General features: G+C 40.6%; 1 protein-coding gene across 17 annotated transcripts in view; it reads left to right on the plus strand.

Annotated features, from left to right (window-relative positions):
* ANKRD44 (ankyrin repeat domain 44) overlaps positions 1–15,756 on the plus strand; it is a 340,062-nt gene that overhangs the window by 154,136 nt on the left and 170,170 nt on the right. For all 17 annotated transcript variants that reach the window (XR_013373234.1, XR_013373237.1, XR_013373238.1 and 14 more), the window contains exon 4: positions 10,674–10,744. Coding sequence is in view for 11 of the 17 variants with exons in the window: in XM_077885633.1 (XP_077741759.1) it covers positions 10,674–10,744 (71 nt within the window). In the remaining 6 variants the exon portion in view is untranslated. The remainder of the gene's footprint in view (positions 1–10,673; positions 10,745–15,756) is intronic.

Genomic DNA, 15,756 nt, shown 5'->3' on the forward strand with positions numbered 1-15,756 from the left:
ATTTAAAAAAGATTGGAAGCAAATAGGGCAAACGTGGTTTTGTGCTATTATTCTCTCGATTTTCTTACGTATTTTAATATCTCATCGGATTTAGAAATGTCAGTGCATTCATTTTTGAAAACCTGTGTGCTTGGTACATCTCACCAAACTGGTTTCCAAAACCAATATGTGCTTTCTCCTTTGAGTATTTGCTAGACAAATCCCCAGAATGAATCTGAGCACATGCACGTGTTTCTGTGTGGATTGCAGCCTGGCTGGCTTTCCTCCTCCTCCTTTTTGTTTGGGGAGATTAAAATCTGGAGGAAATAGCTCTGCCCACAGACTATGCAAAGGGCCTATACTAAGGGTTTGCCTTTGCAGTAGAAAAGGGAAGCTGTGGAATTCCAAAGAAAGCTGTGCAAAGGTGGGAGCTAAGGCATATATTCAAACAGATGTGGGGAACACGGTAGAAAAACACCCAAGAATTGTGCTGTGATACACAAGGATGATTCACATTGCCCTTATTTTTGTTGTGTTTATGTTCTTGAGGTGGATTTTCCCAGGAAACAAGTATTCTGTGCCATACAACGTGTGTGCCCCATGCTGCTGACAATTGCATGGAGCTTAGGTTAGATTTTGTGTGGCATTCCTTGTGCTTTCAAGAGCAGGTCTACTTTCTGACAATTTTTTTTTCATCTGTTTTTATTGAAGTTCGATTTGCCAACATATAGTATAACACCCAGTGCTCATCCCATCAAGTGCCCTCCTCATTGCCCGTTATCCACTTACCCCAACCGCCCTCCCACCTCTCCTTCTGCAACCCTTTCTGACAATTTTATTAAAGATGTTCCAGGGCTACATTCCAAACAAACATGTATTGTTTGGTGCTGGCACAGACTATGGTTGAGAGCCAGTACACACCTGGCTGGTGGCCCCAGCTGTGGAAATTTGGCCCATAGAAGATTGTAGGCCAAATCAGTGGGGTTGTAAAATAAAGAATTTTGTGATATGACACCTAAGTGATCCCAACCATCCAAATATTGTATTAAGTGACATCTCAGAGTCTCAGAGGAAGGTTTAGTTCATAAATGTGCAAATTCAAAATTTTATCTTAGACTCCCAACTTTGTTTTTTTTTTTTCCCACTTCTAAAGGAAGATTTTAATTCTGTGGCATGAAGTTGACCCATCTATTTTCCTCAGGCATCTGTGGGCTGGGGACTTTCAAGAAACATGGTTTCACATCACCTGCCTATGGGGTGGAGTCCTCCAGCCTCTCTTTATATGGGGCTGATCCAGTAGAACCTGGAGACTGTCCCATTGATCTTGATCTGCATAGCCATTTGGTCTCAGAATTACTGAGCTGTTAGCCTCTCTGGTATAATTTTGGATGGCACTTGCTATGGAACTTGTCCTCATATCAAATGAGGAAGGCTTAGGGTATGGGAGAACATTGAGGAAGCACTTTAGAAATTTTACTCAACTGTGGAAGCTTGGACAAACTCTTGGAATTCACATGGCTTTAATTTCTCTGAAAGGTCTTTTATTCAATTTGTATATTAAATTCCTAAAGAAATATCATTGCAAGAGCATGATGATTTCATTTCTGAGCTTACATCTGGCAACTGACCCTTTAGGGAATCCAACCAAACTGTTTTCCAATTTAATAATGAATGAGGTGCTAATGATTCCCATGTTGGACAAATAATTTGGCCTTGCCAGAATAGCCCATTACAGCTGTGTACTCCATTGTTGTATTAACTTACAGAGTGTGGTGTAACCCAAGCCCACTAAATTCCTACTGACATTATCTTCTAGTAGCCAGGCAGATGGAGCCCTGAATGCCTCTGAGTAGAAAGGGAGGAATTCAGACCTTGAAACTTTCCTCCTCTTATAACTGCCAGTTCAAATTCTGGCTTTATTTCCCCTTCCTGACTCTGGCTTCTGTTTGGTAAGTAGCCAGAGTTGGGATTAAGGCGAAGAGAAGGTTAAAGCTTGCTAAATCATTTGCTAGAGATGCATGAATGAAATCAGGTGAACATATCAGTGGTTAAGAGTTGAGAGACCAGAGCTGAGCTCTAGGAAGCAGAACACACAGGAAAAGGAGCACAGCCAACAGTACCCTAGAGAGAAACTTGGGATGCATGAGGGTTCAAGTCCTGGGCTGAAGGAAGAAAACTGGTACCCACCTTCTAACATGGGAGTGTTTGAGGATATAACTACTGATTTAAAACGATACATTTATTAGAATATAGGCCACAAAACGAGTGGTATCTAATAAATGATACACTTATTAGAATATAGGCCACAAATCACTTCCTGTGATTTGTCAAAAGGTGATTACCATTCTCAATGCAGATTGTCGCCAGAGCCAGTGGCAGGTCATTCTTTTGATTCTTTTTTTTTTCCTTTTGATTCTTTTATGCATAAATATTCATTCATCCTTTGAGGTTGGATTTGATTTTTTTTTTTTTTTTTGGTCTGGTGAAAGAGGGGTGATTAAACCAAGTAATGCTGGTTTTGGCACCCGTAGTGTGGTGTGATTATAAAGTAATGAGACATTTTCTGGTGGGTGTGTAAACTGTATTAAAGGCAAGTCCAAAGGGAGTTTGAAAAATGTTTTAAGCAATTGCCACATACACTGAATTATCATATACCTCTTCCAAGGTCATTGCTCTGAAGGATGGTGCTTTTGGGCTGTGACCACATTTGGTCTGTTTGTTTAAAAGCAAAATCAATAGCAAGCTGGTCTCATTATAATCATATATCATATGCTCTTTCTTTAATATTTGTTTATTTCTACGATTAAAAGTCAAACTTTGGATAAATCAGCCTTAAGAATCAGTCATTCTCTCTGGCCTATAAGGTTTTTCAGGCACTTAGTCTACCTTTTTCCTTTGTTTTACTTCTTGGATGACAAGGCTAAGAGAACAGAAATACTGCCTCTGGGAAAGAGACTTAGTTTCCTTTACTCTTGATGTCTATGAAAACAAATCAAGTGGTAATAGGGATATGATGAAAGCATACTTAATTTATAATTAGAGTATATGCCTGACAATTTTGAGTTGAATCTTTATTTCTGAAGAATCAGCTATAGACTAGCACTTTTTTTTTTTTTTTTTTTTTAATGCTTAAGCTTAAGAATGTCCTTGGGTAAAAAGCATTTGCCTCTAAATCATTAGACATGCAGACTCTGTCCTTCAGGGCACAATAGTGCCTGACAGGCAGGTAAATAACATGAAGCTTCCTTTAGAAAAATCAGTTATAAATATTCAACTCAAAACCATCCGACATCTCCCTCTGCCATGTAAACAAGACTCTTGGACGTGTTCGACGGAAGAGGATGAGGAAGCTGGTGGCAGGAGATGACATTGATGAAATAGCGCTTGGTCCTCGTTCAGATAACTCTGCTTTTGTCATAATAATTTTGTTGTTTGAGGAGAGGAGATTTTTCTGGCAGCTGCCTTTTTAACCTTCTGGAGGAGGGTGAGTGGAGGGATGGAGACTGCAGGAAGCCACTTCCTAGATTTCTAATTATTTTTCAATTCCTCAAATGATTCTAATGCTGCACAGAAACAATCCTGGTGTTGGTTGTTTGTGACAGGCCGGGTGTGTGTTGCTTTATGATACCTAGCAACTTGGGGTCATTTTTCTCCTGGAAAGAATTTTAATATTAAAAGCCACATTTGGATCTACATAAAACTGGAAGTTTTCAGAATATATAAATATAATAGTAATAACAATACAATGTAAATGTATAAATTATAAGAAGAAACAATATAATAAAATGAAATATGTAATATAATATATAGTATAACAATATAATGGAAAAAATAGAGGAAATAGGCAAAGAATATGAACAAGCAGTTCTCAGAGAATGCATTTCAAAGGGCCAGTAAACAAACATCTTAGAAGATGCCCAACCTCACTGTTAAATAGGAAAACAGAAAAAGGTGATATTATTTTCTTCCAATCAGATTTGCAATATTTTAAATGACTACATCAAGTATTGACGAGGATGTGGGAAACTAAGCAATCTCATGCAGGAGCTGTCTTTGGAGGGTGGAGACTAAGGATTAAAACCAAAAGTGTGCATAACCCATGACACAGAAAGTCCATTTCTAATTATCTGTCCTAGACAAATACTTGCGTGTTTGCACAAAGGAATCATTTTATGGATATTCACAGCAGCATTGTTTGGATAATGGAATAGTGGAAACAACTGACATACCCATCAATGGAGAGAATGTCTAAAAAATTTAGTGTGTTTATATGTTGGAATACATGTAGTAATTTAAAAAAATGGACTCCTACTGTAAGTATCAACAGAGATAGATATGAAAACTATATTGTTGGGTGAAATAATTCCGGGGGTCAATTCAGAAACAATTCAGAAATTCAGTGTTATTGCAACAGGAGACAATATTCAGACAGTTATTACAATATGATATAATCTATGTAAAAGTGTACTCATGAAACATTGGAGGTTTTTAAAAAATTATTGTGTAATGTTTTAAATACACAAAAAGAGTATTGTACTGACCACTCAGCTTAATTCTCTCAATTTTCCATAGTACACATATTTGACATGTGAAGGGATAAAAGAACCTGGAAGCTTCTGTACCAGGCTCAGAGCAATGTTGTTTTTCAGGAGGTGGAGAGAGGCCAGCATTGAGGATGATACTTAAGAGGAATTTACCCAAATCTGTAAATTCATTTTTTTTTAAAGAAGAATGCATTCATGCATTATTTGTATGATCAAAACATGAAGTAAAACAGTACTGTTGCTTTTCGTGGTGATAGGCAGATTTTCTTTTTAAGATTTTATTTATTTAATCATGAGAGACACACACGGAGAGAGGCAGAGACATAGACAGAGGGAGAAGCAGGCTCCCCGCGAGGAGCCCAATGTGAGACTCCATCCCAGGTCCCTGGGATCACACCCTGAGCTGAAGGCAGACGCTCAACCGCTGAGCCACCCAGGCATCCCAATAGGCAGATTTTCAAAGCTGCTGTTCAAACTGCCTCAGTGGAGGAGACGTTAAGGAATCTCTCCTTTAGCCAGAAAGCATCCTTCAATGGGCAACTATTAATTTAGGTCCACCCTGGTCTTAGACCTAAATTGGCACATTGTGCTGATGGCAGATGCCCCCAGTTTCTATCCCTTAGTCCCTGACTCTGCTGATAATAGTTAGCAAGCAATTATGTCATGCTTACCATGTGCCAGAAAGTGATCTCAGGGCTTTTGTGGTTTATCCTTCTAGACTGTTCAATGTTTTTACAAAAGTGGGCTCACTCCATATATAATATTTCAGCACTTGCTTTTTTTCACCTATCAGTAGTTTGTGAACATCTCTCCACATTATTAAGAATTCTTATAAATCATCACAACTACCTCATAAGGCTATAGAGTAATTTATTAACAATTCTAACACCAAAGATTCCAGTATTTTGCTTTATGACCAACCTTTTATAATACATTCATGCTTTATATATGGAGATGTCATTAATTCCATAGTTATCTCCTTTGGAAACATGTTATAGAGCATTCTAGCGCGCGCACACACAAAGACAGAACTAAGTTGTGTGTGAGACAGAAGGGAGAGAGGGAGGGAGAGAGGGAGAGAGGTGAGCCAGGAAGAAGGTAGAAGAAGACTAAAGGTAAGATTTCAACATGCAGTGGCAAAAGCAGTGTGGACACAGGTCTGGGCGGGTACCACACGCATGCAGTAGGCTCCTGGTTGGTGGTCGGTCTGGTGAGGAGCTACTGGGATGAGATGGATAGATTCAAAACATGGTGATAAAATGTCATTTGGAAAGACAGCAAAAGATTCCATATGATTCTAGAAACTCTCTCACCTTCGGGTCGTCATGGGCTTCCATGGTCTCACGTTTCCTGGGTATGCTGACCTGGAATCTGTTCTACAGCTGGGCGTCCACCTGTGGGATCAGCTCCTGTGGTTGTGGAGGGTAGAGAGCAGGAGAAGCAAGTAACAATGAGACCAGCAAGTAACACATTGTTGACTTGAAAATTTCTTTTCAAATTAGACTGTGCAACTGAGGTTATCTACAACTCCAATAGCAGTTGTGGCTCTCCATCACTTACTCACCTTGGGTGAGCCTTAGGAAAATCCTGGAAGAGACTAGGATTGGGCCGCTTTATATATGGAAATGTCATTTTACCAAGAAGAAGGGCCACTAAATGAGAAAATATAGTGTAAGAAAAAGCATCTTAATCCTCTCCATTTTTATGAAGAAACGTAAAACTTCAAATGCACTAGCTTTCTTAAAAATGTTTAATAGTAAATATTTCAAACATAAAATATGGAGACTAATACAAGTAATACACATGTACACCAAGCTTTAAGAAATCTTCACACTCTTTCCATGTTTGTATCTTATCTTTTTTCTAATTAAAATACTGAAGACGTACTTCCAGCCCATTTGACATACATACTTCATCCTTTTTCCCACCACCCCTCCCTAAAAGCAACCACTATCCGGAATTGGTGTCTGTTCTCTTTAGCCTCATTTATTATTTTTATTTCATGCCTATGCATCCACAAACAACACATAAAATTGTTTTTATAAATTTAAAAACTATATATAACTGGCATTATGCCATAGGTATTATTTTGCAACTTCATTTGTTCATTCATGTTGTGTTTTTGAAGTGCGTCTGTTTATATGAAACTTCAGTCCCTTCTATTTTCACGACAGTGGGACATTCCACTGTAGAAATATATCACAATGTATTTATTCATTTTCCTCTTAACCAACTTAAGATTCCAATTTTTGCCATTACAAACATACTGCAGTGAACATTTGTATACACATATGAGAGTTTGTCCAGGGCATATGATTGGGGGGCTGCTGGGTAATAGATTACATGCCTTGTGAATTTTACTAGGTAGCACCAAATTGCTTCCCAAAGGCATTTGTACCAATTCATACTCCCACCAGCTGCATGTAAGTCTTAATATTGCTCCATACCCTTGCTAACTCTTGGCATTGTCATACTTCATAATTTTCACCAATATGGTGGGTGTGGAACAGTATGGTAATGTTGCTTTCATTTGCCTCTCCTTGATGAATTTTGAGAAGCATATTTTCATTTAGGGTTCTTCTTGCATTAGCTTTTTAAGTTTATACACAGGCAATGCAAAATTTACTCTGTCAAAGACTATGAATAATAAAATATGTATTTCTCTTTCATATTATTATAACCAGTGTTTGGAGCTAAAAGGAAAGAGGTGAGAAAGAAGGAAATAAAATCAAGGAAATATGTACACACATATATTTGAAAAAATATACATGAAAATGGAGAAAAGGAGAGAGAGACAGAGGGAGAGAGGAATGGTTATAAGGAATAGAGAGAAAGAGAGGGAAAGTAGAAGGGAAGCTTAATCAATGTTTAGGTGAATGGCTAGTTCTAAAGTGAGGCACAGTGCCTTAGAGCTTAGGCTTTGAAGTCAGGCTGTCTGGGTTCAAATCTGCCGCTTCTTCTGTATGTTAGTAAATTGAACACCAATAAAAAATAAATTAAAAAAAAAAAAACAAATCTGCCGCTTCCTAGCTGGGTACCTGGAGCATATTAATTCCTTCATCTACAAAATTGGCTTTGTAATAGCATCTCCCTATTCAGTGGACTACATGTAGGTTAGTCTACAGGGTAAGAGCTCAGATTATGTTCGTGATTTTTAACAAGGCTCTTAGCAATTGCACAGCTGTAATAATAGGAGTCCCTTTAGAACTAAAGGGAGCTCCAGGAAAATGAGAAGCCATTATTTGGCTCTACCTCTGGGCTCTACCTCTTAGCATTTAGATCTACACTGTCCAACATGGTAGTCCCAAACCAGCTGTGGCGACTGAGCACTTGAAGTGTGGCCAGTTTCAGTAGAGATGTGCTATACGGTAAGATATGCATTGGATTTTGAAGCTTTTGTATGAAAAAAAAATAATGTAAGTTATCTCAATAATTTTTAGACTCGATTACATGGTATTTTGGATACATTGGGCTAAATACATATATTACTAGAATTAATTTTACCTTTTTTTAAATCCCTCCCTTTTTTATCCCCCTTTTAATGTGGCTACTAGAAAACTTAAAATTGCATCCGTGGCTCACATTATATTGCCATCAGACAACACTGACTTTGAGGCTCTGAGTCTGAACCGATGTGATACCCATAGCAGGTATCACCTCTGACACACCTAGTGTTCCTTCCTACAAACATACTGCAGGAAGGGATGACTAGAGTGCTCAAGGGACATCATGCAGACAGCTAGGTGACAACGCAGACACAGAGTATGCTGTGGCCAGGGGTTCTTCCTCTCAGATGACTGGTTTGACTTTGTGACACAGAGTTCCTTAAAAATGGACAGGACAAGCAGAAGGGCTAGCTTGAGGCAGGCATCCCCTGGGGAGGAGATTTGCATCCAGCCCTTTAGGACGTTCACTCCAAAGCAGTTGACACAGGACTTCCTGCTGCAGGGGAGGGAGGTACCTACCACCTTTGATTCTAGCATGTCCAAGTTGATTTTATTTGATCCTATTGATATAAGGGGCTTGAGCCTTCTCAAGTAAGCTGCCTGGATGGTGTTAGTAGAATTAGGATTCGAAGCTTGATGAACTAAACAACAATTTATCAGTGGCTTTCAACCTTGACAGCATATTAAAATAACCTTGGGTCTTGGGGAGCTTTTAAAAAACTACTTGTACCTGGCCTGGTCTCAAACCAATGAAATGAGAATAGGGGGAGGGAAGGAGAGACATTCTTTCTCTCTTTGTTTTAGGGATTATTATGTTCTTGTTTTCTAGAATTAATATTGTTGATGGTATTTGTTCTTCAGTTAAAGAGAAAAAAAATAGTGTAAGTCCCATGATTTGTTATTTATTCTTAGCTGGTGGTTTAACCTAAATTTCTAGTTCATTCTTTTTTTTTTTAGAGGGAGAGAGATGAGGGAAGAGAGGCAGAGAGAGAGAATCTTAAGCAGACTCCATGTCCAGCTCTGAGCCCGTTGTAGGGCTCCATCTCATGACCCTGGGATCACAACCCTGAGCCAAAATCAAGAATCAGACACTTAAAAAGAAAAAAAAAAAAAAAAAGAATCAGACACTTTAACTGACTGAGCCACCCCCCAGCACCCTTCTAGCTCACTTTTACCCATGAAAGTCTCCTGTTGCTCTTTTTTTTTTTTTTTCTTTTAAAAACTAGGTTTCTATTTTTTAGCTCTCAGCTGTCCTTGGCCTGCTGAGATTAGACAATCCCTGCTTCTACTTGACTCATTTTCTTGGCCCCTTGTTCCAGAGGCATGCCCTCCTCTGCCTTACTTTCTAGTTTCTTTAATTCATCCCTCCATTCTTCTTCTTCGTGAGCTTCCTTCCTTGTTGTCCTGAGGCTAACATAGGCTCTTCTTATTGCATCTACAGGGATAATCACACACATTTATCTTATCCTTCTCTTTTATTTCACAAAATTTTCCATCTGAGCAAAAGAGTGATCAGAACCCTGAATCTGGGGGTGCCTGGTGGCTCAGTCGGTTAAACATCTGCTTCAGCTCAGGTTATGATCCCATGGTCCTGGGATCGAGCCCTGAGTGGGCCTCCCTGCTCATTGGAGAGTCTGCTTCTCCCTCTGCCACACCCCCTGCTTGTGCTCTCTCTCTCTCTCTCTCAAATAAATAACATCTTAAAAAAAAAAAAACCCTGAACCCCCCTGCCCACCAAAGGAATCTGATATTGGGTGTTGCCATGGTTCAGTTGTAGACTTGGTGGGCTTGCATTCAGGGAGACCTGAGAGGCTCTTGTTCAAAGAGAGCATACTCTACACTCTGGGAATCTATCCACATGGAGCTTCTGTTCCCTGATTGCTGATGTTCCCAGAAAGTTGAGTGTGAGCTGGTTCTGGCTCATGTGTGAACCTGTCTGCCTTCCCCATAGTGGAAGGAGCTATGAGCAACTTGCATAGGCTTCATGTTATGTCTGTCCAAAAGCTCCATGGAAACTGGCTTCTTCCTACCAGAGTATCTGGCTGGTCCCAGAGAAATAAGCGAGATTCTTGGATAGAAAGATTGCTGCTAATCCCCTCAGCCCAGATCGAATCTCATCAAACTCAACTTTATAAGATTTGTTTGAAATCCAGCTGACCTCTAGTATACCTTTGTTGGAAGGCTGCTCATCTTGACAGTTCACCAGGAAGGGTATCATGTGCCCTGTGAGATAAGTATACTTAATGACTAAAAATAGTATATGTTGTTAGATATTTTATATACATAAAATTTTATATTTATATATAATTATGTATTTTATACACATGTATGTATATATTTATATACACACACACGTACCTGCAAAGTTCTTCATTCTTCAAGATCTACATTTCCTTACTCCTAGAGAATCTCAGCCTTCTTACAACTGTGTCTCCTCTCCAATGAGACACTGCACTTCTCCTCTAGTCTTTACTCCATTATTGTCAATTATTGTGACATTTCAGCACCTGATTTCACTTTTTCTACTGTGCTTGGTCTCTCCTCCTGTCTTCTGGTGGCTAGAAAGTGCATGACTGATACAGAGAAAAAAAAAATATGGTGGTTGTATCAGGCAAATAAGAGTATAAGATATCACATTTGATTTAACCTGAGTAGAATTTCCCCTGAACTGCATTATACCTCTAACTTGTGCTTTTGCTTCCAGGAGCTCGTGTAAATGCCAAGGACAACATGTGGCTGACCCCACTGCACCGGGCTGTTGCTTCCAGAAGTGAAGTGAGTGATTATCTTATTTAATCTAGCACCTCCAGGCCCCAGAAAGAGAAAAATGCTTTCTGCTGGACCAGGGATTCTTGCTTGTGAACAAAAGGCTTTTGTTTCTAATGCAAGGGGGTTATCAAAATGGAACAGTTTGTGTTTTGGAGTGCCTCCTGCATGCCAGACATGACGCTGGGGAGGTGGTGACCAGAGTAGTCCAAGGTGGTCAGCGTGATCCTTGACTTCAGTGAGTTCTCAGTCTTGATGGGGGGGGGGGGGGCAAACATGTAAGCAAAATCAGTACAATAGCATAGGGAGGAGGAAAACAACTGCTTGAATAGAGAAGACTTCCAAGAAGTGATGTCCATTGAGCTGGTCTTTAGAGGATGAGTGGGCACTTACCAGGCCAGGAGAAGGAGAGAGGGTGGAGGCAGGAGGATAAACATGTAAGAGAACAAGGGACATGGAAATGAATGAATGGCAGGTTCAATTGGATGTAGGTGGAACAAGGGGTGCAGTGGAGAGAAGTCTGATAGCAGAGGCTGGGTCAAATGGTACAGGGCTGAGGGTCCCCTGAGCAGTGGGGTGTGATCCCAGCAGAGATAAGTATGACCCTGACAGTGTTTGGGACCTTGTGAGAGTGAAGTAGGAGAGAGGCCACTGGGTAAATGGTGGTGCCATTAAATGAGAAAGCAAAGGAAGAGGAGCAGGAAAAGGAAGCTAGCTAATCAGTTCGGTGTGAACGTGCCAAATTTGGCAAACATGTCACCAGAATGTAAGCTGCATAAGGGCAGGGATCTGTGTTTTGTTCCCTGATGTATCCCAAGCCTGGTCCATTGTAGGTATTCAAGAACAAATTTATTTTGAATTCTGGAAATGCAAGTGAAGAGGGCTGATAGATGATCGTTATCAATACAAGTCTAGCATGACTTAAGAATGGAGAGGGTGGCCATTGAAACTATAGCAAATGGATCAGCTGGTTCAGGGAAAGTATAAGAGATGAGAAGAGAAAGCCAGTGTCGGTGAGGGGAGGTGGGGGGTGCTGGTGAATGTGAGTCTTGAAACCTGATCAGAGGGGATGCTGACCATCCAGGGAGACTAGAGGCTCTTACCTAGGAGGCCGTTGTCATTGGATGGCTAGTGTTTGTAGCTGATTTTACCAAATGAGGCTCTTTTGCTACTGGAGAAGGTACTAATTCTCCAGGTACACCTAGGAGCAGGAGTTGCTGAGGATGCCTACTAATGTCACGGGTGTCAATGGCTGTCATCAGTGCCAGCTTTTCCTCCTCAGCAACTATCTGGAAATTTCATGATAAGACAGTTATCTTAGTGTTCATAATCTTCCCTGCTGTGCTGTGTTATTTGAGGAGTTTTTGTAAGGTATGAGTTGTGTTTCTCTTTCCAAGAGTCCACAAGGAATGAGGGAGGCAAATAATCCTAAACTGCTCGGCTCATACTGTGGGGAATCCAGAATCTTCTTATGGTCCCATATTTCATTTCTGTTTTACCTGGGAAAGCAGGTGTAGTGGGCTGCATGAGTTTGTATGACCAGCTTCATGAGACCAGCTCCTTTACAGAGGAGTATTTCCTGGTCTTTGTGATCTTTGGTAAATTTCTTTTTAAGCATCTTTTGAAAAATATGGGTTTGTTTCCTCTTTTAACAAGAACCAGTTCTTTTAAGTTAAAAAAAAAAAAACACTAAGCATTTCCTATATACCAGGCATTGTGCTTAGGAGGCATGTAGTCTAGTGGGAGTGGGATAGAAAGACATAGGACCAGGTGATTTCAGAACTTTGCCGAGTGATCTCCTCCTTTGTTAGCTCAACTACTTGCTTCAGTCCTCAAGACATCCCATTTGCAGTAACCATCAGCTTGCCTTCTTGACATGTCTTTAGTGTGTTTGAGTTCGGTCAGTCCAACAATGGATCAATGTGGATATCTGAGAAAGGCATTTGTTGCTTCTCTGAGGAACCAGCTCCCTCTGCAGGTTTGCTGGGGGAAAAAAAGTTCCTTGCAGGTGTGTCCCTTGCTGGGAAGAATTAAATGCAAACAGACCATGAGTTGTTAAGTGTGCAGGATCGTATGTAAACTTGTGGAAGAGGATGTCTTCATATTAATATCTGTCACAAGTTGAAAAGATTCTCATGAAAATTGGAGTCTTTGGAACCATTGTTGGAACTGACTTTCGAATCATCATTGGACACCTTAACTCCAGCACATCGCTGGGCTGTGGAAGTCCTAAATTCAGATTTCTTTCTTCCTTTGAATTTGATCCTATTGCCATGCACCTTCCCTAAATAATAGTGGAGAAAAGAGAAGCAGGCTTGATGGGGAAACAACAGAGAAGGTTTGGATTGGTATTTTGAAACTTGGCTGTTTGCATTTGCCAAAGCGGTACAATGCACTCAGAGTGAGAGCCGGCACACCTATCCATTGCTTAGATTGGCAAACACTCGTATTACTTATATGAATATGAATTAAAAACCATTTCTTGGGGCACCTGGGTGGCTCAGTGGTTGAGCGTCTGCCTTTGGTTCAGGTTGTGATCCTGGGGTCCCATGATCGAGTCCTATATTGGGCTCCCTGAGGGGAGCCTGCTTCTCTCTCTGCCTGTGTCTCTGCACTTCTTTCTGTGTCTCTCATGAATAAATAAATAGTCTTTAAAAAAAAAAAACATTTCTTCATTGAAAGACTTATACACTCTATACTGTCCTCAAAGCCCTTTGCTTCTAAATTGTACTTATTGATGGTTCAGGGTTCAACCAGGGAACCAGAACCACTGTGAGAGATAGAGGATAAGATATTTATTATAGTAATTAGACCTTCCACAATTGTGTGAGCTGCTGGAGAAGTTTGTGTAAGGCTGTCCCCTTGGGTTCCGTGTGGTCCTGAAGTCATGGTTGGCAGGCAGGGTGTGCAGTTGGAAAAAAAAAAAAGTGCTGGATGTGAAATGGGAGAGAACAAGGACAAACTGGAACCCCTGACTGCCTCTCCTCTCACTGCCTCAACATTGTGGATATGGGTGACTTGCAGAAGGAGCTGTGTGCTTCACTGTAGAGCTTGCAGGCACCTGACCCAAGGATGGGAGAAACTGAGGGAGATATTGCAAGTTCTGAAGAAACCCCAACTCTGCCTTGTGCCAACACATGGATCCAGTTGGTTGGTAATGACGTGTGTGAGGTGCAACAGCACCTGGCACCCAGCGCACCATCAGGCTGTGGTTATTCTGTGCCTTCCAAAACCCATGAGGATTTCTCTTGTGGCGAACAGGACTAGGGGTGGGAGGGGTCCTGAGAGAAGTAGTCAAATGTAGGCTAAATTGACACAATATAAAACTACCGCTGAACTTGTTATCCTCTTCTAATTAAAAAAGACCTTCTAGATAGTAAGTTCCTTGAAGCAAGTGCCATACCTATTGCTTGCCATAGTATTTCTAACATCTTGCCTGCTCAGGAAACTATTTTTTTTGAGTGGTTCAATAAAGACTGGGTTTCTAACTTAAGCTATGTTAACATGATTCTCTGTACAACTGCTAACGTAGAACTAGTTTGCGCCACAGAGAAGGCTGGTGGTAATCATCTTTCATGGAGGCAAGGTAAACTGATTTGAAGCTTGTTTATGGAAGTGTGGCCCTGGAAGTCATTGAAACTACTGGAACCTGCAAAATCAGGATGAGTTTCAAAATTGTATGCAACACAGGTATCAGTGTAAAGTCAAAGACACCAGTATAAGTCAGAGTCTCTGAGATTTCTTTCTATCCAGGCAAAGTTTATGTTCTGATTTTTATGCCTGGAAAAATAATGTTCATTGCTAAATTTATTTCCAGAGCCTGAAATAGCAATAAGAGAATCAGATCATAATGTTGATTATCCATCCACCCATGCCTCACCCATGCCTCCTACACAGACAGGAAGGTAGATCAACACATGGTCATACCCACTGAAAACTGTCCAACATGCATTGGGTTCTGGAGATAAACCTTCAAGACTTACTTGGTACTGACCAGGCTGTGTTGTGTGCTTCCTTCTGATCCAGTCCCATGTCCTCCTCTTACCTGTACTCCTCCCCAAGTCTGGGATTCCCAGGGAGGAGACAGCCAAACAAATAATTGGAGCCAAGCAGCATTGTCTCCCCAGGGGCTTCACTCACTCCCCCTCTTTCTCTGACTATTCCCACTCCTGAGAAGAAATGAAGATAGTCTCTTGCCAAAATATTAGAGAAACATATTTTGCAATTCTAGGTAAAATGTAGATGAGCAAGATTTGGGGCTTCCGGGGAGAGGTTTCCGAAGTATTGTGAATTTTTTCTTATTATTTCTCCTGTTTATTCTTGTTGCTTTTTTGTTTTTCTTTCTTGGAAATGAACAGCCTTAGGGACAGAAATTAGGGCCATACGAACCTGGACAGTTAAATACATACTTATTGAAGCCCACCCAGTGGAAGGCACTGTTAAATATGCTACAAGGGCCTTGAAAGGGTACAAAGTGTGTCTTCTAGGACATGGTATTTAGGGCAGACAACCAGGCACACAGCCTACCGTGGCCTATATCCAAACACAGCCGGCCTTTCACACATGCCTTTTCTTCTAGAATGGACTGAGTAGCACCAGAGGAGAATTGCTGAACTTTTCACTTTTCTGTTCTGGAGGCTGTCTTTTGGTTAATAAAGTTAAAAAATGATTATATCCTGTCTTTAGGCTACAGAATTGAGGCTTTTAAGTCCAAATAGATATTGTCACAATATATTGAGCACTTAGTGTGTGTGAGGCAGTATGTGCTGAGCACTTTCTGTGCACTATTCCATTTTAACCTCTGAGCCACTGTTTGAGGCTAATACTGCTATTAATCCTAATTTAGGAAAAATGATCTCGGAGACACTAGGTAACAAGCCTAACACGCCACGGCCAGTAAGTGGAAGAGTGTGGAATTCGAGAACCTGCTCTCTTAACCACCGTGCTCAGCTGCTTCCTTCAGATCACATGAGCACCCTGATGGATACTGTTCAAACCAATAAAATGGCTCTACTTTTGTG

The sequence above is a fragment of the Canis aureus genome, chromosome 36 (assembly GCF_053574225.1).
Source record: "Canis aureus isolate CA01 chromosome 36, VMU_Caureus_v.1.0, whole genome shotgun sequence".
Classification (NCBI taxonomy): Eukaryota; Metazoa; Chordata; class Mammalia; order Carnivora; family Canidae; genus Canis; species Canis aureus.